The 22,788-nt window shown below is 38.8% G+C and overlaps 1 protein-coding gene across 1 annotated transcript in view; it reads left to right on the top strand.

The window, feature by feature from the left end:
* CDKL2 (cyclin dependent kinase like 2) overlaps window positions 1-9,540 on the top strand; it is a 48,685-nt gene extending 39,145 nt beyond the window's left edge. Inside the window, exons 10-14 of the mRNA XM_077750371.1 lie at window positions 28-121; window positions 2,885-3,008; window positions 3,537-3,643; window positions 6,603-6,691; window positions 8,003-9,540. Coding sequence (XP_077606497.1) covers window positions 28-121; window positions 2,885-3,008; window positions 3,537-3,643; window positions 6,603-6,668 — 391 coding nt within the window. The 3' untranslated portion in view covers window positions 6,669-6,691; window positions 8,003-9,540. The remainder of the gene's footprint in view (window positions 1-27; window positions 122-2,884; window positions 3,009-3,536; window positions 3,644-6,602; window positions 6,692-8,002) is intronic.
* Window positions 9,541-22,788: the final 13,248 nt, after the last annotated feature.

Genomic DNA, 22,788 nt, shown 5'->3' with positions numbered 1-22,788 from the left:
CTAACAAATTTGTTGTTGTCATTGCAGAGTGGATGAGAAAACCAAGAAGTATTGCATTCCATTTGTTAAACCACATAAACATTCTCCATCAGGCATTTATAATATTAATGTGACCACATCAGTAAGTGAACTTTTATTCCCGGTGATAGAAGAGCAAGCATTAGTCATTTCTAGACTTCTGTTAATGTTAAATATAATAGTGAAGAACTGAGAATCTTATTTGGAGACATATCATTGAGTGGAACCTTAATTATACATTCTAACCTGTCACAATCATAAATGTGAAAGTCTTAAAGTTGAAGTAAGTTTTGTAAGTCAAGATGATTAAATGTATTATTTAAATGACATCTGTTTAATATTTTTAGTAACAGTAAATTTTCTTTTGTAGAGTAGGTGACAAGGTAAATTGTTGTATCTCACATCAGATTTTTGGTGAAAGTATCTAGTGCCTGGGTGGCTCAGTCAGTTAAATGTCCAACTCTTGATTTTGGCTCAGGTCATGGTCTCCTGGTTTGTGGATTTGAGTCCCGCATTGGGCTCTGCATTGACAGTGTGGAGCCTGCTTGGAATTCTTTCTCTCTCCCTCTCTCTCTCTCTCTCTGCCCCTTCCTTGCTCATGCTCTCTCTCTCTTTCTCAAAATAAATAAACATTCTTTAAAAAAGAAAGTTTTCTATTTATTCATTTAACAAATAGTTATTGATTATTTATTATGAGACACTGGAGATGAATCAGTCTCTCTCTTCAAGGAGCCATCGTCTAATAAAGGAAAAACAAATTAAAAGTGTCATATTATAAGAATGGAAGCATGCACAAGGTTCAGAGGTGTTCTGAAGGTTCAAAGGAGTGTTATTATGCTCAACGTAACTGCCAGAATGCTTCTTTTTTAAAGTTAACTTAGGGGCGCCTGGGTGGCTCAGTCCGTTGGGCAGCCGATTTCGGCTCAGGTCATGATCTCACGGTTCGTGGGTTCGAGCCCCACATCAGGCTCTGTGCTGACAGCTAGCTCAGAGCCTGTAGCCTGTTTAGAATTCTGTGTCTCCCTCCCTCTCGGATCCTCCCCTTCTCATGCTGTCTCTCTCTCTCTCTCTCTCTCTCTCTCTCAGAAATAAATAAAAAATGTTTAAAAATTTTTAAGAAAAAAATTTAAAAAATAAAGTTAACTTAAATCATCATCATCAGACTTCCACTCAAAATCCTCCATTGACTTGTCATCTCTGAGTAAAGACCAAAGTCCTAACAGGGCTTCTAAGTCACTGATTGACTCAGGTCCCCATCCCTCTTATTCCACCCCTGACTACTCTCTCTCTTTCTGTCTCTCTCTCTCGGAAATTTTATTTGTTTTTTAATGTTTACTTATTTATTTTGAGAGAGAGAGAGAGCAAGAGTGTGAGCAGAGGAGGGGCAGAGAGAGAGAGAGGGAGAGAGAAGATCTCAAGCTGGCTCTGCGCTGCCAGTGCAGAGCCTGATACAGGGCTCAATCTCACAAGCTGTGAGATCATGACCTGAGCTGAAATCAAGAGTTAGACGCTTAACTGACTGAGCCACCCAGGCGCCCCTGGCTACTCTCACTCTTGGTCAGTCTATTACAACCCACTGATTCCCTTGTATTCCTTGAACCTGGCCAGAGATGCTCCTATATTTGGCCTTTTGCACTTATTATTTCCTCTGCTTTAGAACATTATTTCCCCCAGAGGAACTGAAGAATTTGCTGCTTCTCCACCTTGGCTTATATGAAGACTTATTGTAAGGTCTTCCCTAATATTAGAATTCATTTTGTTTCCCATTACTCTCTTTTCTCTTTCCTTGCTTAATTTTTTTCCATTGCATATACCTCTATATTCACTTACTTACATATTGTCTGTCTCCTGAACTAGACTGTACATTTCCAAGGCAGGAATATATGCTTTGTTTTCCTTACAGCTCTACCCTACACCTAAAACGTATCTAGCACCATAGAAAATGCCTCCAGAATGTGGTGAATGAATTCTTGTGCCAGGGAATGGGAAGTGTGGATATATTCCCAAAGGAGTATTTTTCTCTCAAATTTCCCTTATCTACCCTTCTCATTATCCTCAGAGCTGAAAAATAATGGCCTTTTTTTCATATCTCTCATGAGTTGGGCGTTACATTTGCTTTTCCTTTAATTATTCTTGGCCCACAATTTCTATATCCATAGTAGTTTCCTTTTTTTTTTTTTTTTTAAATATCCTCCTGATTTCTTTATAGATATTTTTGTATTTTACATGCTTGGTCTGCTTTGGAAGATTACTTTGATCAGCAAAGCTTTTCAGAGTACCTGGCTCAATAGCATTTTTGCTGGAATTGATACCAGCCTTCTTTCAGGCATTGCATAATCAACACTGGCTATTAATTATATATCTTATTTCTGTTTATCCTTACTTTTAAGAGGCAGTCAGGAAAAGAGGTCGAGATTAATGGAGAGAAGACACATTTGAGTCCTAATGAAAATTAATGGAGGCAGAGCTAAGCCTAAATTTTCTTCAACACCTACGTTGAAGACCAATACCTCTCCCCTGCCTCAACCTTTAATTTTGAGATGTGAATTATTTATTATAAACACCTATTATATATTTTGTCACTCTTTGAATATGTAAATTTAGTAGTTTGAACTCATTATTTTTTTGGACATGCAGACAGTTTTTTTGAACTAATTATTTTATAACTAATTTGAACCAAGAGTCTTAGCACTTACTCTATTAAAAGAGCAAGTAGAAAATTCCAAATAAAGAAACTCAAGGACTTCTGAAGTTTTGTGTTATTCTTAAATTCCTAGATATTAGGAAATCAATATGGTAGTTACAAAAGGGGCAAGCCAAGCTTACCTGGAAGCGAATTCACTTGTGTTAATCATTCTGATCTTAGGTCACAAGTGAAAAGAGCCTACTTCAGGCTAATAAGAAAAGAAGGGAATACTCAAAGACAGATGTCCATTTGCCTGAACTGAATTATAATCATCTCCCTGAACTAAGAGCCTTGGAAGGCATAGGTATGTATAATGCTTTTACTTTTTCAGCCTTTTTGTTTACATTATTTGAAATTTATGTTAAATTGGGGTGTCCGCTGGCTCATTCAGTGGAGCATGTGACTCTTGATCTCAGGGTGGTAAGTTTGAGCCCTATGTTAAGTGTAGAGATTAATGAGAAATAAAAACTTAAAAAATAAATAACATGAATGCCGAGAACAAACTGAGGGCTGATGGGGGTTGGGGGGAGTGGGACAGGGGTGATGGGCATGGAGGAGGGCACTTGTGGGGATGAGCACTGGGTGTTATGTGGAAACCAACTTGACAATAAACTATTTAAAAAATAAATAAATAAAATGTATGTTAAGTAAACTAATAAAATATTAAAAATAAAATGTAGTAACTATGTATTTACATATGTAAATATGTACAGACTTATGTATGTAAACATGTACACTAAGTATATACTGAGGGACAAGATAGAGAATGTGTGGAACTAATACAAATGTCTAATTTTTAAAATAAAATGTATTTATGGTTATTTTTATCTAGCTCGAAATTCCAGGTTAATAAGGAAGGAGAACAAAAATGTCTCAGAATCTCGAATTCCTTCTCTGGCCGCTATTGACTTGCACAACCCCAGTATTGCATTACATCAGGTACAGAAATACTCTACAGATTGGGTAGAACTTGGGTCTCATGTCCTTTTTAAGTATCTTAAGGAAAGCTTGCTCTTAAGGATTGGACAGGTTTATTGGTGGGATCCATACAACTTTATTTGTCAAATTTTGTCTTACTGTTCATTGCACTTAGTATCTTTATTACATATATACTTATATAGATATTTTCCAGCTTATAGTCATCAATTTTTATAGATTAAAAGTATGTGTGTATATGTGTATGGGTGTAGCCTCGCTATGGATTCCATATAACTTTTGTGGTAATTTATAGTAGTATTTCACTGCATTAACCCCCAAGATATAACGTATCTTTCATTCTTTGAATTGCCTTTATCCTTTTAAAATGTATCCTCTATTTGACACTTTTCCCCAAGACAACTTACTCTGTGCATGTTAAAGACTTGCTATTTGATATATAATTATTTTTCTATAATTTCTCTTCACTCTACAGAATATTTGTGTTTCTGCTGCTTTCACAAGCATCCTATCACTCATTTTCACATTAAGAAAACTCGCAAACTTTTCAATTTCCTTAGCGAACCATAACTAGTATAAATTTTGGATATGCGTTGTTCTACTTACAGATGTCTCACCTCTTCTTGATGCTAGACAATTTTGTTTTGGAATTGAAGTCTCTATCCTCATTTAAGTATTTTCATTTCCTAGACAACACCTGTATGTTGCCTCCTTATATATGTGGATGCTTTCTTTTACTACTGCACGTTAAATAATTTGGTAGAGCTCTGTAAACAAAGGGAATTATATTGTTGAGGATAACAAATTATAGAGGCAGTTACATAGTGATCTTGAGAAAAAGATGTAGTGACTGCTATTACTTTGCCTTATCTCTTGCTAACAATTTCTGCAGCAATATAATCAAAACTAAAAAAATTCCTGTTGCGTGAAGATTAATTACTATCACAAATTTTACTTTTAGGAACTCCAGTGTCTCAAGACATTCCTTGTATACTTCTAAAACTTAAATTTAATGTGGATCTTAAAGGTGCAAAATTTTTCACTTGCTCTCTGAGTGTACTATTGTTCAAAACCACTTTTCAGGGTTCACATAACCAAATGTCGTCTCATGAAATGGAAGAAAGGCTTTGGTGCCTTCATACTTCAATATTTTTATTTGGTTGACTTGAACTATTCCTTTTATATTAATAAAATGGATCTGCGTTTTTACTCTTAGTTTATTTGTTCATTTCCTAAGTGTATATAAGATACAATAAAGGAGAAAGTAGGTGTAGTGAAAAACACAAATTCATATCAAAAGAACATGAGTTTATATGTGGAAGATGTCAGTGGTAAGAAAAACAACCAGAGACTGAAAGCAAAAGGCTTTCTGGCAGAAGCTGTGGCTTGCCTTGCACTCTCACGTTATGGGAACATTCTTGGACATTTGATTGTTTGTATGTAATGTTTCATTTTTCTCTAGCTGTTTTCAAGATTTTACCTTCATCATTTTGTGTTTATCAGTTTGAATAAGATGTGTATAAGCATAGTTTTCTCTAAGTGTATCCTGTCCGGCATTTGCTGAGCTTCTTGATTTGTAAAGTTACCTCTTTTGCCAAATTTGGGAAGTTTTTGGTCATTATTTCTCCAAAAATTTTTTTCTTCAATAATCTCTTTCTCTTTTTTTTCCCCCGAGAGTCCAATGGCATAGATATTAGACCTCTTGGTATTTTCTACAAGTTCCTGAGACTCTGCTTTCTTTAATTTTTTTTTCTTTTTTTATCTTGGCCCTTCAGATTGGGTGATTCCTATTGATTTATCTTCAAGTTCTTTGACTCTTTACTTTGCTATTTCCCTTCTGCTATTAAGCCCCTCCAGAGAGATATTTAAATTTCAGATGCTGTTTTATTTATTTATTTATTTATTTATTTATAGAAAGTATATGAGCAGGAAGGGGCAGATAAAGGAGGAGAGAATCCCAAGCAAGCTCTGCAATGATCATACAGAGCCCAGCATGGGGCTTGATCCCATGAACTGTAAGATCTTGACCTGAGCCAAAATCAAGAGTCAGACACTTAATTGACTGAGCCACCTAGGCAACCCCCAGATACTGTATTTGTAAACCCTAAAATTTCCACTTGGTTCTTTTTAGGGCTTATATTTCTCTGCTAAGAGTTTCTGTTTCTTCATTCATACTGATCCTGAGATGGCCCAAATATTGGAACTTTATAAACTTAATTAAGTTATATATGTATACATATATAACATATATATATTTCTGCATCTGTTGATTGCCACATCCTTTGAGAACTGATCACACATCCCTGGATCTTTCTGGTGACCAATAACTTTGATTGTATCTTAGAAACTGTTAATGTTACGTTGTGTAGCCTCCAGGTCCTGTTATGATCCTCTGGAGAACGTTGACGTTTTATTTCTGCAGGCAGTCATTGAAGTTTTGTTTGCATTGCACATTCTGCAGGGACTCTCCTCCCTGGTTGCTCTGGGATATCAAGGGAGTTTCTTTCAGACCTTGAGCTTCTTCCACTTCTTTGCTACTCTGACACTAGGGCCTGCCTTTTGGGCAAAGTCACAGGAGCAAAAAACAAACAGAATTGGAAACCTACCCCCACGTGAAGGACCGCGTTTCCAACTTTTGACACCTCTCCTTAATCTCCAGTGGTTTTTCATGTTTTTCCTAAAGGTTTTTTGTTTGTTTGTTTGTTTGTCTGTGGTGAGTAGGAGAGATGGATTGTAGTGGGCTCACACTACTTTGGCACATCAGAAGCATCTTTTAACATACGTATCAACAAAGAGGTCAAAGAATAACAGCCCCTTACTTCATCATCTTCCGTGCAAGAGCTTGAGCTATGAATAGTTAATTCTAAACACCTGATATTTGAAAAACAAGAATTGGGATTTTGAGGGGAGTGGGACTTTTACAATTTTTGAGAACCTGTAACGCTCGATTATTAACTTCTAGGTTTCAGGACCTCCCCTGTCAGATGATTCAGAGGCTGATTTGCCTCGAATGGAACACCAGCACTGAGAGTCATTTTGGTTCTGAACTGGGTATGTCTGGTTTCTCATACTTAATGCGAAGTAATCTTCCATGGGAAATATTTTGTAGCTTGCTAAAGGCCAAATTCTGCTGCTAAGACATTCTCCAGTGATTGATTCTGTGAGAACACCTGGTAAGAAAGAATTGTGCCACTTAAAAAAACAGAAGTAGTATTTGTTTTTGGGATGAAATCCCTTTTCATAGAGCTTACAGCTCTTGCCCTTAAACTAATCTCCTGAATTTTATTGGATCCAGTAATGTGAATTCAGGGTGATGAGTGAGGTGGAAGGACTTATCTCCCTTATCAGTCATTTGCCCTTTGGGCTCGTAAAGCAAGAAAGATGAAATGATTGCTTGGTAATCTTTTTCCCAATAAAGGGGGATCAGCACTATTCTGCCTTCCTTTACACACACACACACACACACACACACACACACACACACACACACACAGACATTTTTTGCTTCTGATGGACTTTATTATTGGCCTGCTACTCCACTGCAGTAAAAAAAAAAGGGAGCTCCAGGCTCCAGGCCTGCACCATGTGTCTGCACAGCAAGAACGGGACCCACACGTTCCCACCCCACTGGGGACCTACCCCTAGGAGAAATATGTTACAAATTTTTTAAAAAAGAAGACAGAGTAAATTAAGGATTTACTTGATTAGATACCAACAGTGATCTGAAAAATTAAATGTCAATTTTAAATGGTAACAGGATTGCCTTCCTTTTAAATATAACTAAAAAATGAAAACCAAAGATCAGACCTTTTGAGTGGCAATTTGCTATGTGACCTCAGACCAGTCATCTAATGTTTAATATCTTATGAACTCTGTAAAATGTGATCATAATAAGATCCCACACTCTCCTAAATGTGTTGTTGGAATTAACCTGTTAACCTCCGCAAAGCATTTTGAATGTTGGTGACATCCAGTGTGAATTTACTGTGAAGTGAACAAATCTTAGGTTTTGATTCCTCACTGGCACAGGCGCCAGGCGCTGGGAGAAGTCTTTGCGAGGCACTCATGACACATTCCGTATAAACTGTAGCCTCTATAAAACTTGGATCTCTTTGGTCAAAACTAGTCATTATTTACATAAAAGGAGATGGTGTGCTACAATGACAGTTTTGGTTGACCATTGTCCTAAAGGTTGTCTTTAAAATATTGGTTTTGATGTTTATGGTCTAAAATTTCTTAGATTGTATGATACCTACAATATTATAAATATATTCAATGTGAGAAAGCAGGTGAGATAGAAACCACTTTCTAGGAAGATTTTTTCTAAACTCTTTGGTTGCCTGTATCCCCCTGTGCTTTTAGATGCCGCTCTAGCCCTTGAGATGACACCTTCTTGTGACAAAAGTGCTGATATCCTACAAAGATTTGTGGTTTTGGTCATTTACTTCTGAACTGCCTGCATTTTCTGGGAAAGGCCTTGTAGCAGAAAAAAGACAAAGACTTCCAAGTGTTTCGAAGGAAGATTGAACAAGTGCCCCTCTCCCACTGCTATCCTATCACCTTGTTCAAGGCCACTGTTTCCATTTCAAGATATACCCAATGGACGAGCAGTGATATGGTTCTTGCTCCACAAATGTGTATTTACTGTTAGTAGATTGTGATTTAAAATTACCCAAGATTAAAAATGAGTTTAAAAAGGGAGAGAGAAACAATGGTTATGTTATTTATGCATTGAACTTTCTGTGTTATCTGTATAAACGTACGCATTTGCTTAGGCTTGAGTTTGGTGGAGGTAGGGGATAAAAACTACGATCACTTGAAGAAATGAAAAACTAGGATCAGTAAGAGAAAATGTTTCCTTTACCCTAACTTACGTATTAATATACATTTAAAAAGATTCCTTGTTTCTAGGCTTTAAGGAGATACGTAACTGCTCTCTATGGCTAGACGTATATCTTTGGTTTCTGTGATTATTGTGATTGATGTTTGATCATTTTACTATGGGAATCTAGGCTCTCTGTTGATTTTCTGTGAACCATACTAGTGCAAATGTCTCAAAGAAACCTTTTATTTCTAATGACTTAGTATGATTCTGACATCGGGTAGTCCTCTGTATTGTAAAATTCTGGTGCTCATGCTCCTGCGTGCGGGAACATGATTGTGGAGTAATAATGGTGAAGGAGAATTTTGTAGGCATACCTTGGAGTTGAGGACTACACCTCTTCCTGAAAAGGGAAGTATATAAATACAAAACTGGGAGACGGGAAGCAGTGTTACTGATTGACTAGGACTGGTTACTGTTCTCTAGGCCAGTTACTATTGAACTCGCCAGCTGAAGAGGCTCTGGAGAGGAAATGTCCACTGTTACAGACCTCACTCCTGTCCACTGACAGTTTGAAGGTGATATCAGACAGAACGCAGAGATGCTCCTGTCCTCTTATTTACTCAAACACATAGGCCTTCCCGAAAGCTCTTCACCAACATGTAAAAATATCTACCTACATACAGTCTACACATCTTTTCTCATGCCCCAGTCCATGACTTTCAGGTGGGAAGCTTAAGTCAATTTGGCTCTTGGCTTTTGGCTTCTAGGGTGCCAGTCAGGCTCTGAATTTATCATTTTAGAGAATGGTTGTTAAGGGGACCAGAATTTGTGTGGGTGTTTTGCCTTAACCAGTTAACAGTGAGTTGTTTTCTTCCAAAAGACATTGACTAAAACTTAGCCCAAGAATTTAACCGGCCCTCTTCTCTATTACTCTGAGGAGCTTAATAGTAAAATTCTGACCTTAGATACTTTGTCCTCAAAAGAGCAGGACATTCAGGAGGAGGCAAAAGGAGGGATTCCAATGTAGAAGTCTGTAGGTGGTTCCATTAAAATTTGGTCTTGATATTGAAGCTCTATTTTTCTAAACAGACCAGATGTTTGACTAGATTGGTATGGCTAACATGCTAAAGACAGTGAATGTATTGGCATTAATAGGTTTCACATTAGGATATTGTTTTATTTTTAATTAAAAAATATTGCCAGTAGACTGTACAGTGTGGAAAGCAGACAATACTTCAAAGTCAAGTGGCTTTTCAGCTTATTTCAATATTATTTTTATTTAAAGATCAGTGTAAACATATCACTCAATGTCTGAGGATCTAGGATCAATTACCTTTTTGTCTCTGTATTTGCTTTTGGTATATTTTGCCTATTAAAACATTTTGTGAACTTTAGAATTAGAGAACTAAAAACAGTTTACTGGAAATGCAAGTTGAGATTCAAGGATCATATCTGGTTAGATCCTTGGCAGAACTACTTGAGAAAGAAGTTTTTGCCAACTGGGCCTATAGGTATGGAACCAAAATAATTCTTTCTTTCAGCTTAAGATTACTTTGCTCTCCTTAGAAGAATATGATTAAACCTAATAGGAAATATGTATATGTATTGGTGGAGAGAAATGGGCTTGATGTGTGGATGTATGTTTTAAAATGAATAAATATTATATCTTACTGAGCTCCATAGATGGCTTTATTTGCATTTATTTAAGTAAGAAAATACAAATAATGTGTATAGCACTGTATGGTACTTAACAAATAAATTTGAAATTATCTGTTAGTTTTTTTGGAAACTTTGATACAGAGGTGGCAAGTTCGTTATCTTTTTTAAATTATGTTCTTAATTTTAATTCCAGTATAGTTAACATACAGTATTCTATTAGTTTCAGGCATGCAATATAGTGATTCACCAATTCTATACATTACTCAGTGCTCATCATGGTAATTGATCCCTGTCACCTAATTCACCCATCACCCAACTCACCTCCCTTCTGGTAACCCTATGTTTGTTCTCTGTTTAAGAGTCTACTGTTTGGTTTGTCTTTCTCCCTGCCCCTTCCTTTGTTTAGTTTCTTAAATTTTACATATGAGTGAAATCATATGGTGTTTTTCTTCCTCAGCCTGACTTATTTTGCTTAACGCTATACTCTCTGGATCTATCCATGTTTTTGTGAATGGCAAGATTTCATTATTTTTTATGCCTGAATAATATTCCACATATATATTAAATATATATATTCCATATATTATGTATATGTGTATATATATTATTTATCCATTCATCTATCGATGGAAACTTGGGCTGCTTTCATAATTTGGCTATTGCAAATAATGCTGCAATTAAACATAAGGGTGTATATATCCCTTGAAATTAGTATTTTCATATTCTTTGCTAAATACCCAGTAGTGGACATTACTGAATCATATAGTAGCCCAAACTTTAAATTTGCAAGGAACTTCATACTGTTTTCCGTAGTGGCTGCACCAGTTTGCATCCCACAAACAGTGCAAGAGACTTCCTTTTTCTCCATGTCCTTGCCAACACTTGCTGTTTCCTTTGTTTTTGATTTTGATAATTCTGACAGGTTTGAGGTGATATCTCATTGTAGTTTTGATTTGCATTTTCCTGATGATGAGTGATGTTGAGAATCTTTTCATGTTTCTGTTGGCCATGTGTATGTCTTTTTTGGAGAAATGTCTGTTCATGTCTTCTGCCCATTTTTAATTGGATTGTTTGTTTTTTGGATGTTGGCAAGTTAGTTATTTTATACAGCACATGATACAAGCTGCCTGCTCATAAAGTAACATGTCTTGTAAAGACTGCCTGCTCGAAGTTGTAAGAGACTGAGGCTTAGAGCTTGGGTCCCCTGATTGAGAATACTTTGCTCGGTTAGAATAGCTGACTTCCTTTTGAAATGGGAACAAAGAAGTCATGTTTCCTTATGTGACTCTCTCATTATTCGTTCTTTTATCTGATTTGTGCTGCAATAGAACTCTCCATCTGCACTAAACTCTGAGTCAGACCAGACTGAAGAATGTGATTAACTTGTTTTCTAAGCCCTCCTCTATAAAACTGAACCCCTGGCAGAGAATTAGAAACAGCAAGGGTCGCTGCTCCTATGGCTTTAAGGCTGGTTCAAGTGAATTGGACTAAATGGATTTTTCTTTATTGTTTTGTGTCGTGTTCTTATATTGGTAGTGGACTTTTAAAATGTAATTTTTTATTCACTGCTTTTACAGGGCCTTACTTTTTCTCTTTAGCTTTAGACATGAGAAAACTTGAAACTGTAATTAATATACAGTGTATTTGTTTCTTAACATTTCCTTCTGAAAAGTATCTTACCACAAATCTTGACATCACTTCTCATTACTTGTACGTAACTTGTGACCTAGAGCTTTGTGTTTATCGATGTTTGTGGATACCTGATGTTGAATGTACTATATATATATACTGAGAAATTTTCTCTTAAAAAAATCCATCCACAAATTGTTATTTTCGTTTGTTTTCAGTGAAATTTTATTTCCCCCCATTGCATAGCCTTATTCAATCCTTTCTTGTTCTACTTTGGCATGCAGGATCATCTGTAGAAGTGAGGAAGATTCTGGCAAAATTTTAGAAAACATATTATTGGTTAACATGAATTTAAAATAAGGAAGAATCAGGGAAATAAAACCAAAATATCCCCATTCAGCATGTTTTTCTGTCTCTAGTCAAGGGAGGATCTCTCGGTCATGAGAATAGCAATTTTTGTCAGTTTATCTCCATTCAGCTATCTCCTTGCCTCTAGATCTGGAAAGTAATCTCTATTAATGTAGCTGCTAGAGTTTAAAACTATCCCTCCTCCCCACGACAACAGTGTCCCAACTGGCTATTCCTTCCCTCCCCAACTTGTTTTTAGCCTCATCATTCCTTTTGCTTACATGTATACCAACTATCTGTCCCCCCAACCTCTNTAGAAAATTTGTTTACTAAGTTGTTCTAGACCCTCCAGAAGAGTTAGGGCCTGATTCTGAGGTCCATGGGCAAGAACAATAATCCAGTGTCATCACTCCCACTAAATTTTCTGTGTCTCTAAAGATTGAGAACACATACCTATTCTTTATGGTAAAGAATAGGAATAGGGAACATCCTATTTATCTACCTTTGTTCCACACCATCTCACACAGTGATGTGTATATGACAATAGTAATAATAATCCTATGAGGGAAGGAATGTAAGCCGTATTTTATAGGGAAGGTACTTGGCTTAGAAGATGTAAGGAATTTAGTCAACCCCACTCAATCAATGGTAGAGCCGTGTGTGTTTGTTGAAATAAATATATGGGTATGGTTATTTAGAACTGGAATGAATGCAAAAATTTTTGCTTAGATAATATAGACTTTGGGGGATTAGACTTCTGGAGTCACATGCTTCTTCATTCACTTACGGAAGAAGAAGTGTGTTTTTCTAGCCACTAGACAAAACTTCACTTCACTCAGGCCAAATTTGGATATTGCTCACTGTGAATCAAGCACTGTAGCCAGGGGAATGGCATGCACTTATTGGCTTGACCTCTGTTAAATTCCTTTGTCTGAATTCATAATGACAGCCCCAGAAGGAAACAGGGTTGTTCTGATTGGCTTGGGCCAATGACAGTTTACCTGCAGAACCACCTGGCTCTTCTACAAAGCTAGGAAAATATACACAGAATGGATGCTGGAGAAACAATCACAATGCTCAGCAGAGATGGATATTTGGAGGTGCAAAAGGGAGGCTTCATTTTAGATCCTGACTGCTTCTGCCAAACTGTACTACAAAAAATGCTGTACCGTTTCCCACCAACAGTGGATGAGAAGGTCTATTTCTTCACACCCAGACCATATTAGATATTACTAATAATTTCCATTTTGACCAGTCTGATGGGTGAAAATTATCTCTTTAGTTTACATTTTCTTGTTTACTACCAAGGTCCCACATGTTTTTATACAAGTTTCTTTTTTGTATATTTATCAGTCATTTGTTTTCCTCCTTCTGTGAATAAAAGACATTAAAGGTCTGTAAAAAAAGGTAGATTGTAGCTTGAGTTTTGGAGATTTTCCGTTGTAAATGTTTTCCTACCTTCTGAAAATAAACCCAAATTCCAAATTAAGATAATAGAATTTGGTTCAAGGTATACTTTATTTTATTATTTTTAAAAAAATTTTTAAAATTTATTTCTGAGAGAAAGAGAGAGAGAGACAGCATGAGCAGGGGAGGGTCAGAGAGAGAGGGAGCCACAGAATCTGAAGCAGGCTCCAGGCTCTGAGCTAGCTGTCAGCACAGAGCCAACGCGGGGCTTGAACCCATGAACCATGAGATCATGACCTGAGCCGAAGTCAGATGCTTAACTGACTGAGCCACATCAAAATTATTTTGTACTGGGAGAACCTGGGTGGTTCAGTTCGTTGAGTGTCTGACTTCTGCTCAGTCAGTCACATGGTTCATGAGTTGGAGCCCTGCATCAGGCTTGCTGCTGTTAGTGTAGAACCTGCTTCAGATCCTCTGTCACCATCTTTCTGCCCCTTCCCTGCTCAAGGGTTGTCTCAAAAATAAATTAAACATTAAAAAATTTTAAAAAATTACTGTAAAAAAATAAAAATAAAAAATAAAAAATAAAAAAAAATAAAAAATTTAAAAAAATCATTTTGTACTGGGAAATGCAACCCGGCCAGTGGAATGTATTTTTAAAATTTTATTTTAATTCCAGTATAGGTAACATACAATGTTATGTTCATTTCAGGTGTACAATATAGTGATTCAGCAATTCCATATATTACTCATTGCTCATTAAGATAAGTGTACTCTTTAAAAAATTTTTCTTAACGTTTATTCATTTTTGAGAGACAGAGCGTGAGTGGGAGAGGGGCAGAGAGAGAGGGAGACACAGAACCTGAAGCTGGCTGCAGGCTCTGAGCTGTCAGCGCAGAGGCCAATGTGGAGCTTGAACTCACCATCGGTGAGATCATGACCTGAGCTGAAGTTGGACGCTTAACTGACTGAGCCACCCAGGTGCCCTGATAAGTGTATTCTTAATCCCCTTTATCTATTTACCTATTTCACCTATTTGCTTACCCACATCCCTTCTAGTAACCCTCTGTTGGTTGTCTATTTAAGGGTCTGTTTTTGGTTTGTCTTTCTGTCTTTTCCCCCCTTTGTTTGTTTGCTTTTTAAATTCCACATATGAGTGAAATCATATGGTATTTGTCTTTCTCTGACTGGCATATTTTGCTTAGCATTGTACTCCTTAGATCCGCCTATGTTGATGCAAATAGCAAGGTTTCATTCTTTTTGTGGCTGAATAATATTCCATTGTATATATCTGTACCATATCTTCTTTATCCATTCGTTTTTTAAAATTAAAAAATTTTTTTAAACTTTTTTTTTTTGAGAGAGAGAGAGAGAGAGGCAGCATGAGTAGGGGAGGGTCAGAGAGAGAGGGAGATACAGAATCTGAAGCAGGCTCCAGGCTCTGAGCTAGCTGTCAGCACAGAACCCAATGCGGGGCTCGAACCCATAAACCGTGAGATCATGACCTGAGCTGAAGTCGAACGCTTAACCGACTGAGCCACCCAGGCGCCCCATCCATTCATTTTTGAATGGGCACTTAGGTTGCTTCCATAATTTGGCTATTGTAATAGTGCTGCCATACACATAGGGGTGCAAGTATCCCTTCCAATGGGTGTTTTTGTATTCTTTGGATAAATACCCAGTAGTGGAATTACTGGATCATATGGTAGTTCTATTTTTAATTTTTTGAGGAACCTCCATACTGTCTTCCCCAGTACCAGCCAGCAGAATGTACTTTTAAATACACTTGTCGTTTTAAGTAAGGTGGTCGCGTCCCCATTCTTCTGTTGGGCCCTGAGAGGAAATAAGTAAGAGAGAAGCACCTCTCCTTTCCAGGGTAGAGGTTGAAGAAGTCAGTTCTGCTTGGGCAGACAGGAATTATATCAGGATAATTATGAAAGCTCTGCGCTCAGGGTTTGCTACAGTTGGCCTTAAATCCATTCGCTAAAATGCACCCTCCCTACTCCTTGGCCTCTTGCCCAGATTGCCCAGTTCTGCCGAGCCGTGGTCCAGGAGATGGCAGTAAAGCCCGGCTCACTGTACTCCACGCTCACTGTAAGCCTTAGCCTGTCCTTCACAAGGGCAAAAATGCTAAGCCTGTGATGAACTTTACCCGAGGGGTATTTGTCCATTCCTTTTGTCCATGCAATAAAAGGTCTTCTTTTTCCATTTTTAAGGGCTCAATATTCATGAGATCTTAATCTATTTGAAGGGTAGGGGTGATCCAAGTCCATCACGTGGTATTGCCAGTGGAGTGGCGCACTCTAGTGGCCACTGACAGTTGAACACTCCAGTATTCCAGTCCCAGGGGTTTATAAGGCACAGTGGGAGCGGAAGAGACCAAAGCATGTATCTCGGGCTTTGGGGCTGTGTCAGTGCTCCCCTGATGTCAGCAGGTGGCTGGTGACTCAGAAGGCAGAAGCAATGGCTGGAGGAGGGTTAGGCTGATGGGAGTATGGAGGTGGTAGGGCAGCGCTGTGGACTTCGCTGAAAATCCTGACTGAAAGAAAAAAAGTTGGAGAATTATGAGAGGAAATTTGCCTCACAGTGATGAAATGTGAGCAGAAGGGCAAAGGCAGAATGGCAAGGAGGGCCGATCAGGCCACTTTCAGTAGTGCTAATCCAAGGAGGGCTCAGAGCATTTTGTGATTCACTAGAAGCATGGGCTTCAAGTGTGGTTTCTGTACAAGCAGCAGAATGTAAGCCAATGCTTACAATGAATGGGATTTTGGAAGTCCACACTGGCACTGGCTACTTCTTTTCTTTCTTTTTAATGTTTTATTTATTTTTGAGAGAGACAGAGACAGTGTGAGCAGGGGAGGGTCAGAGAGAGAGGGAGATGCAGAATCCAAAGACAGGCTCTAGACTCTGAGCTGTCAGCACAGAGCCCTATGCGGGGCTCGAACCCACGAACCATGAGATCATGACCTGAGCCGAAGTCGGATGCTCAACCGACTGAGCCACCCAGGCGCCCCTGGCACTGGCTATTTCTTTTGGCGTATATCATGGGGAGTTTGTGTGGTGCAGCCCCAGACACGCTTCCAACCTTGATATCAGCCAGCTGGTATGTATAAGTCAGCCTTTGGTCTACAAGAACTCAGAAATTGAAGTAGAACATGTTGTTTAGAGGAAATAAGTGATCTATTTTGTGTCTAAAACTTAAGTCCTTAATGTGCTTCTCAACATATTGATTTGAGAAAAACATCACCAAGGAAAACTGAAAAGGGACTACAGAAAATGAGAAATACTTTGCCAACATGGAAACAGAACCTTAAAACACATTTCAAACACAATTTTATTACAATGATTGTGTGAAAGCTTCCTCTATTCTGAATAAGGATGGGCATCTAATTCTCCAAGTGAAGGAAATTTTGAAAGATATTTCTAAAGAAAGTAAAGGGTTTATTATGTACTGAACATGTAATAACCCTTCTGTTTAGAACATGAATCAAAGTTTGTTATTAATTTTGTTGTCAGAAAATCAGTTTCTCCTGACTGGTGAACAGATATTTAAAATCTAATAGTTTGAAGAGGCATCTCGGATGATTAGCCTTCCTAGGAAACATGTATGTCTTGCCGTGGCCTGGAAGAAAACTTTACAGAGGATTGGACTCAAGTTTTTGTTTGTTTGTTTGTTTGTTTTTAAGTGATAGATGTTGCTAATAAAAGCCTGATGAAATTACAAAATGAGTGAGCAATTATTATTGGTGGATTCTCTATCTCTGGTTGCCTTTATGACCAGTTATCTAACAAATTCCCAAAAAAGAGAAATTTTATCTGCAGTGAAACAGAGAAATATTCATGTTAAAATTCCTAAAAGAAGATTGAGAGCAGACACGGGTGACAGTAACTATTTTATAAGAGGGATGTATGTATCTCCTTAATAGAGGTCCTTTTTTCCTGAAGATTTTATTTTATTTTATGTTGTTATTTTTATTTTATTTCATCTTTTATTTTTTTTAATGCTTAGTTATTTTTGAGAGAGACAGACAGACAGAATGTAAGTGGGGGAGGGGCAGAGAGAGAGGGAGACACAGAATCTGAAGCAGGCTCCAGGCTCTGAGCTGTCAGCACAGGGCCCAAAGCGGGGCTCGAACCCACGAACCGCAAGATCATGACCCAAGCTGAAGTCAGGCACTCAACTGACTGAGCCACCCAGTTGCACCGATTTTATTTTATTTTTTAAAGCCTGTTTATTTCTGAGAGAAAGAGAGAGGGAACACACATGCATGAGCGGGAGAAGGAAGAGAGGAAGAGAGAGAATCTCAAGCAGGTTCCCCTCTGTCAGGGCAGAGCCTGACTCAGGGCTCCAATTCACAAACCGTGAGATCATGACCTGAGCTGAGATCAAGAGCCGCATGCTTAACCAGCTGAGCCACTCAGACGCCCCTTTTCTGGAGAAGATTTTAAAATCCTGAGGTTTAAAATCCTGAGATTTTAAAATCCCTGATATGTGGAAGCTGGTGTGGAAGCTATTAGGGTTAAATATCAGGAAGTTTAAAAGTTCACTAACAGGTATATGCTTGGTTTATTTGAGGAAGAGTGAGGCAGGCAGTGTGACTGAGCAGAGAGTGATAAAGGAAGAGAGATGTAGGAGATAAGGTCAGAGAGGAAGAGGCTGGGGGAACCAGGAGTAGGGAGTCCAGGTCATGCAGGCCACCGTAAGGACTTGGACATCTGTGTCAGGAGGTTTCAGATGTCATACTTTGTCACTGTCCTACTGTACAAATCATTGAACTGCTACTGTCCAATTCATGCTTATCATGAATTTCCCATGTTGAAATTGTAAGAGAGATTTTCTGTTTGGAATGACTGTTAATCTCTTTTTGTGATTCGTTGGCTAACCAACTGTATAAATGTATAAGGTTATATTTAAGGCTGTTCAAACTACTCTGGTTGGAATTTGCCTTAACTGGGAAAGACAAATGTTTATTGCTATATACTAAAAAATATGCAGTCTTCTGCTTGCTGTTAGGAGGTGATGTTTCAGTGAAATATTGCTGCCTTGCCGTTTACTGAGATATAGTTGACATTATCATTGTGTAAGTTTAAGGTGGATAACATGATCATCTGACACACATAAATTGCAGTATGATTACCACAGTGGTGTTAGCTAACATCTCCATCCTGTCACATAATTACCATTTCTGTTTTTGTGGTGAGAATATTTAAGATCTACTCTCTTAGCAACTTTCAAATCTAAAATACAGTTTTGTTAACTATAATCACCATACTGTATGTTAGATTCCCAGAGCATGTTAATCTTATGACTGGGAGTTTATGCTCTTTGACCAATATTTCCCCATTTCGCCACTCCTCAGCCCCTGGTAATCACCACTCTACTCTCCATGTCTCAGTGTTTCGCTTTTTTAGATTCCACATGTAAGTGATATTATACAGTATTTTCCTTTCTTGGTCTGATTTATTTTCAGTGAAGCATTACTTTATACAACCTTGCTATCTACCAGAAAATAGAATATTTGAATGCTTGTTTGATAAACAAATCTACAATTATAATTAGCATATATTTACTGATTTTCTTTACACTACAGCATTAAAAAAATTTAAAGAATTTTTGTTGATGTTTATTTACTTTTGAGAGACAGAGAGAGACAGAGCATGAGTGGGGGAGGGGCAGAGAGAGAGGAAGACACAGAATCGAAGCTGACGGCTCAGAGCCAGATACAGGGTTCAACCCCACAAACCGCAAGATCATGATCTGAGCTGAAGTCGGCTGCTTAGCTGACTGAGCCAACCAGTCACCCCTACAGCATTAAAATTTTTTTAATTTTTTTTTTCTCTTTCTGAGAGAGAGAGAGAGAGACTGAGAGTGAGCAGGGGAGGGTCAGAGAGAGAGGGAGATACAGAATCTGAAACAGGCTTCAGGCTCTGAGCTGGCAGTCAGCACAGAGCCCCACGCGGGGCTCGAACCCATGAACCGCGAGATCATGACCTGAGCAGAAGTTGGACGCTTAACCAACTGAGCCACCGAGGCGCCCCTAAAAATTTTTAACTGATAACTTACATATAGTAAGATACATAAATCTTAAGTATACTGCTTGATGAATTTTTATAAACGCACACACCTGAGTGAACACCATCTAGATCCAGTTATGGAATATTTCTTTCTTTTTGTTTTTTAAAACTGTTCATCTATTTTTGAGAGAGAGAGCGGGAGGGGCAGAGAGAGTTGGGGAGAGAGGATCTGAAGCAGACTCTGTATTGACAGCAGAGAGCCCAATGCGGGGCTTGAACCCACGAACCATGAGATCATGATCTGAGCCAAAGTCGAACACATAACCGACTGAGCCACCCAGGCGCCCTCAGTGATGGAATATTTCTAGCTCCTAGCAGACCTTCTCTTGTCCTTACTCAGCCAACTCATTAAATATCACCACTATTCTGACCTCTGTCACCATGGGTGAGGTTTGCCTGTCCCTGAATTTCACATACATGAAATCTTATTGTGTGTATTGTTTTGTATCTGACTTCTTTCCCTCAACATGAAGCGAGGTTCATTTATGCTGTGATGTGAAGCTGTCATCCATTGTCTTGCTGTGTGGTGTTCCACTGTATGATACAATAACAATTTATTCATCCTTTCTACTGTCGATGGACTTTGTGTTTCCAGTTTAGAGCTATTTCATGATGACTCAGTGGTTCTACCTGCTGCTGACCGTAGGAGGCGCTGAGGTATATAGAGCCGCTCGCCCCAGTGCCTGGTTTCAGCTGCGCCCACTCTTTCCGCACCTCCCATCCTTGGTGCCTTTGTTTCTTGGCTGTTTAGAACAAGCTTGGATGCGCCAGTAGGAACTTGACAGCTACTCACATTTTATTACAAAAATAAATCAAATCTGCTCTCTGCTTAAAAAAGGAAAATGCTGATTTCCTTTCTTTCTGTATAAAACTACCTGAGCAATTCTCCCATGGTTTTCTTTAAAATCAAAGCCAGCCTTCTCTAGATTATGCAGCTGTTCTTGGAGTTTGTAGTTCACTGCCTTCAAAATTGGGTGCCTCGTGTTATGGGCTGAATTTATCCTGACATTGATTATGTTGGAGTGCTAATGCCCAGTACGTCAGAGTGTGACTATATTTGGAGATACCCGATCTGACAGATATCCTTATTAAGAAGAGAAAACCTGCACACACAGGAAAGACACCAGCACACCCGTACACCGAGGAAAGACCCCGTGAAGAGGCAGCAAGAGGGCGGCCATCTGCAAGCCAAAGAGAGAGAGGCCTCAGAGGAAGCCCACCCTCGAGACACCTTGACTTTGCACTTCCCGCTTCCAGAACTGTGAAAAAGGAAATTTGCACTGTTTAAGCCTCCCAGGTTGTGGCATTTTCTTTTTCTTTTTTTAAAATTATTTATTTATTTATTTTTTTAACAAATAGTNATTAGTTTTGTGGGTTGTTTCCTTTGCTGTGCGGCTGTGGCATTTTCCTTATAGCAGTCCCAGCAAACTCGCACACCTCCTCAAATGCTTTTCCAAATGCCATAAGGTAACATCTATAAAGTGAGTCAGCTCTTTCTTAATTTTTCATGTTTAATTAATCAGGGGCGTAGCAAAACCCAGGGTTTAAATGTGCCACAAACCAGTCATTTGGTAGCAGACCACATGCAGCCTCCATGTCCCTCCTCTCCTGGTTTGGCTGCCCCCTGAATGGCCTGAGGTGTAGCTGCAGAAGTCATACTCCTTTACCTTCAAGTACTTCATCTTTTTATGTAAGGATGTTCTCTTACATAATCATCAAATTCAGAAAATTTAACACTGACATAAGGCTGTTAGTACCTAACACACGGGCCACGTAAAAACTTTGCTAGTGATCCCAGTAATGTCCTTTCTGGCAATCTCTCCCTCTCCGCCCCACCTCCAGGACCACACATGACATTTAATTATCATGTCTTTTTAATCTCCCGTGACCTTTGTCTGCCATGACAGCTACATTTTTGAAGATGACACAGCAGGTGATTTGTAAATGTCCCTCAGTCTGGGTTTGTCTGATGATTAGATTCAGGTTAGGCCTTTTTAGCATAATTGGAACCTCAGACATGCAGAGGCTCTTCGTGCCACAAAGCACAAGATGCATCACACCCTTCCATTGCTTTAAAAGCACAAAGCCCACTTACATGCTAAGAGGAACACATTTGATGCATAAATTCACTTTGAGGTGTTAGTGATGAAAACGATCTCCCCGAGGCAATAAACCTGCTAGGCATCACGGTATTTTTAAAGAGACATTTATTAGACAAAAGGATGCAAATTTTTTTTAAGTCGTGAAGGCCTACGTTTTAAATTACAGGTGTAGGCTACTTTTCATACAGGCAACTCTATGCATGTTCAAGGGGTAGGAATGTTGCAATTATACCCGGAGTTGTTCTGGAAAAAGTCCTCGCTATGAAACATTACGGGGCAGCCTGCTTTCTCTAACAGATACAGTGACCGAGGCATTGAAGCTGTGACACTTTAGTTTGTCTTAGGTTTCCTGAGGTTTATAGGTGTCCCAGCAATGTCTCCATGGACTAGATTTCAGTGCAATTGAGTTTTGGATTGCAACAGTTTCTTTTTTTTTATTTTTAAAAAAATGTTTTATTTGTTTCTGAGAGAGAGAGAGAGAGAGAGAGAGAGGCAGCATGAGCAGGGGAAGGTCAGAGAGAGAGGGAGATACAGAATCCAAAACAGGCTCCAGGCTCTGAGCTGTAGAGTCTGATGCGGGACTCGAACACATGAACCGTGAGATCATGACCTGAGCCGAAGTTGGACGCTTAACCAACTGAGCCACCCAGGCGCCCCTGGATGGCAACAGTTTTAATGTTTGGGGGGAGAGAAAGCCCAGTCTAAGTAGGCTTCTTTGGGCAGCTGGCAGCCCTGTGAGCCATGGGGTGCCTCGGGAGGGAGCGGGAGTGGGGAGCCGGGAGCGCGCTGTGATAGAGCGCTGAAATAGAGGATCCAGAAAGGGAGGTAAGATTCAAACACAAATGTTTACCTGTCTTCAGGTTTGCCCCAGGTTGGCCGTTTTCTGGTTATGCCCCATGAATCAAAAAAGAAAGCAAATGAGAGAGCAAGTTTATTACAAAATACAGAGTTTCTTAGGATTTCAAATACAGTTATTTGTTTAATTTTTTTTATTTTATTTATTTTTGAAAGAGAGACGGCATGAGCAGGGGAGGGAGAGAGAGACACACAGAATCTGAAGCAGGCTCCAGGCTCTGAGCTGTCAGCACTGAGCCTGACACGGG

The sequence above is a fragment of the Crocuta crocuta genome, unplaced genomic scaffold, assembly GCF_008692635.1.
Source record: "Crocuta crocuta isolate KB4526 unplaced genomic scaffold, BGI_CrCroc_1.0 scaffold1, whole genome shotgun sequence".
Taxonomy (NCBI): Eukaryota; Metazoa; Chordata; class Mammalia; order Carnivora; family Hyaenidae; genus Crocuta; species Crocuta crocuta.
The sequence above is the reverse complement of the archived record's forward strand: the minus strand, read 5'-3'. Positions and strand labels throughout refer to the sequence as shown.